Consider the following 1,877-nt stretch of genomic DNA (forward strand, 5'->3'; position numbering starts at 1 on the left):
GTACCCCTTATGCCACTGCATGTATGACCCAGGTTCGTATAGAAGATGGTGGAAGGTGCTGGACGCAACCAAAGCAAGTTTGGTGCTCAGAGCCTAGGACCAAACACATATTGTCGGGAAAATTTCATATGCACCAGTAAAATGAAGTCATTAGCACGTCCTCAAACTTCTAATAGAATAGCTTAGGAATGCGAAATTAATTGGGTGAATGAAGAAGGTTATATAAACTTGCCAGTGCTACTTGACAAGCATGTATCTTTCGATACTATATTCAGATGACATTATATTGCACATGAGGGCATGAAAATGGAAGATATACAAAAGCACGTTATGTAGCATACCAGAAGTGAATCACCAGAGCAAAGCATGCTCCTTCTGTACAGAGTAGATAGAGATACCCCATGCCTCCAGGTACTGCACAATTTATGAACATAGACATCAGATAATCAATTGCATTGGCAAAATGATAATAATCACTACATATTTGGATCAAAAGATAACCTGTAAACCAGCATCCAGTTCTTTCCTTGAACAAGAACAGGAAGAGATGGATAAAGAACATTTCGCATCATTTCTGATAAAAGCATCGATGGTTCAGACATAGGTGGCAACTTATGATTTGAAGCAGACCCCTTTGATACCTTGAGAGCGAAACCGGACGACATTGACTCTATTTGATTTGCTATTTCATTATCAATGATGTGGCCGGATTTTTGTCTGAAACCACCAAGTCTACCTGCCTTGTTAATAATCTTTCCAATGGAATGCTTGCCTCTACTAAGCAACCCCTTCCTTTCCTTGATTCCCCTCCCAACGGGTGTTAAAGTTGGGTATTCCATATCCAGATCCTGCTCAGGTATGATCTCCATCGAATCATTGCTAGAGCTTGACGCAGACATAAATGACATCAGAAATGCTCGAAACGAAGATGTGTCAGGGCCATTAGGAATTTCAGATTCTTCATCACCATAACGATTTTCCTGCCCTTCAGTGGCCTCCTACAAGATAGATATGAACTTTAAGCTTCTAGCCCAAGCAAAGCATGACCAATAAAATGATCAGTACATGCTGTTGTAGTTGCCATGCCAATTGCTCCTAAACAAGCTATCATGAATGTCAGGTTCAGTTTCTTTTCTTTCACAAAACTACCATACAAACAGGAACTCAATGACTTATGGCTAGTGAATGTGCACTAGCGTGAGGTCCTGGTAGGTGAAACCATCCACTCTCCAATCACAAAAAATAAAGGTTTGCAGCAGCAGCAATGGGCAACAATGATATTTTCCATCTGAAACTTTGCCTTTGGCACTTGACAAATTGCCATTAGCGAGTCGTGCATCTCAACAGAAAGGGGAAATACTTGTAAACCCCGCAAACCAAACATCATATCACCCTAAATTAGATATTAAACTAAGTAACCTTTCTTGTCAGGGTTCTCCAAAGCCCAAATACACACATGAGAACTGGAATAGGCACCAATTCATCAGTCGAAACTACCTATTGGTTGGTCAATCACACAAATACCCCTCTAGTTTGCTTGTACAGATCTACTCCAAAGTCCAAACTGATCTCCATGCTCCTGCTCCCACAGTTTATATTTGACCGATAGCCGCCTTAAAACATTCAGATACGTACCAATAATCATCCTAGTACAGGGTCAGCCATCTCAATTAGCAGCACACAGCAAAGGATGCCATAAACCGCTAGAATTGTGCACCGCGTAGTCCGGAGACATACAGATGTGATCTCCAGCCGCAAGCCATGCATACATCCTAGGAGCTGGCCGATCGAGCGGATTACGAAGCACAGGCGCAGAAATGGAGACGAGCACTTGGGTCGGGTGTACGCCCAAGGCGAAACGTACAGAGCAGAAGGGA

The 1,877-nt window shown here is 42.4% G+C and overlaps 1 protein-coding gene across 3 annotated transcripts in view; it reads right to left on the reverse strand.

Moving 5' to 3' along the window:
- Nucleotides 1–1,823, reverse strand: part of LOC119337456 (oxidation resistance protein 1-like) — a 4,353-nt gene extending 2,530 nt beyond the window's left edge. The window contains exons 1-2 of one of the 3 annotated variants that reach the window (XR_005163337.1): nucleotides 502–1,823; nucleotides 342–414 (exon numbers count right to left, since the gene is read on the reverse strand). Coding sequence is in view for 1 of the 3 variants with exons in the window: in XM_037609602.1 (XP_037465499.1) it covers nucleotides 342–414; nucleotides 502–908 (480 nt within the window). In the remaining 2 variants the exon portion in view is untranslated. Of the gene's footprint in view, nucleotides 1–341; nucleotides 415–501 lie in introns of those variants that run through there. The other 2 variants (XM_037609602.1, XM_037609604.1) reach the window with 2 other exon arrangements.
- Between the last annotated feature and the right edge of the window lie 54 nt (nucleotides 1,824–1,877).

Source organism: Triticum dicoccoides, chromosome 7B (genome assembly GCF_002162155.2).
Source record: "Triticum dicoccoides isolate Atlit2015 ecotype Zavitan chromosome 7B, WEW_v2.0, whole genome shotgun sequence".
In the NCBI taxonomy this organism is placed as follows: domain Eukaryota; kingdom Viridiplantae; phylum Streptophyta; class Magnoliopsida; order Poales; family Poaceae; genus Triticum; species Triticum dicoccoides.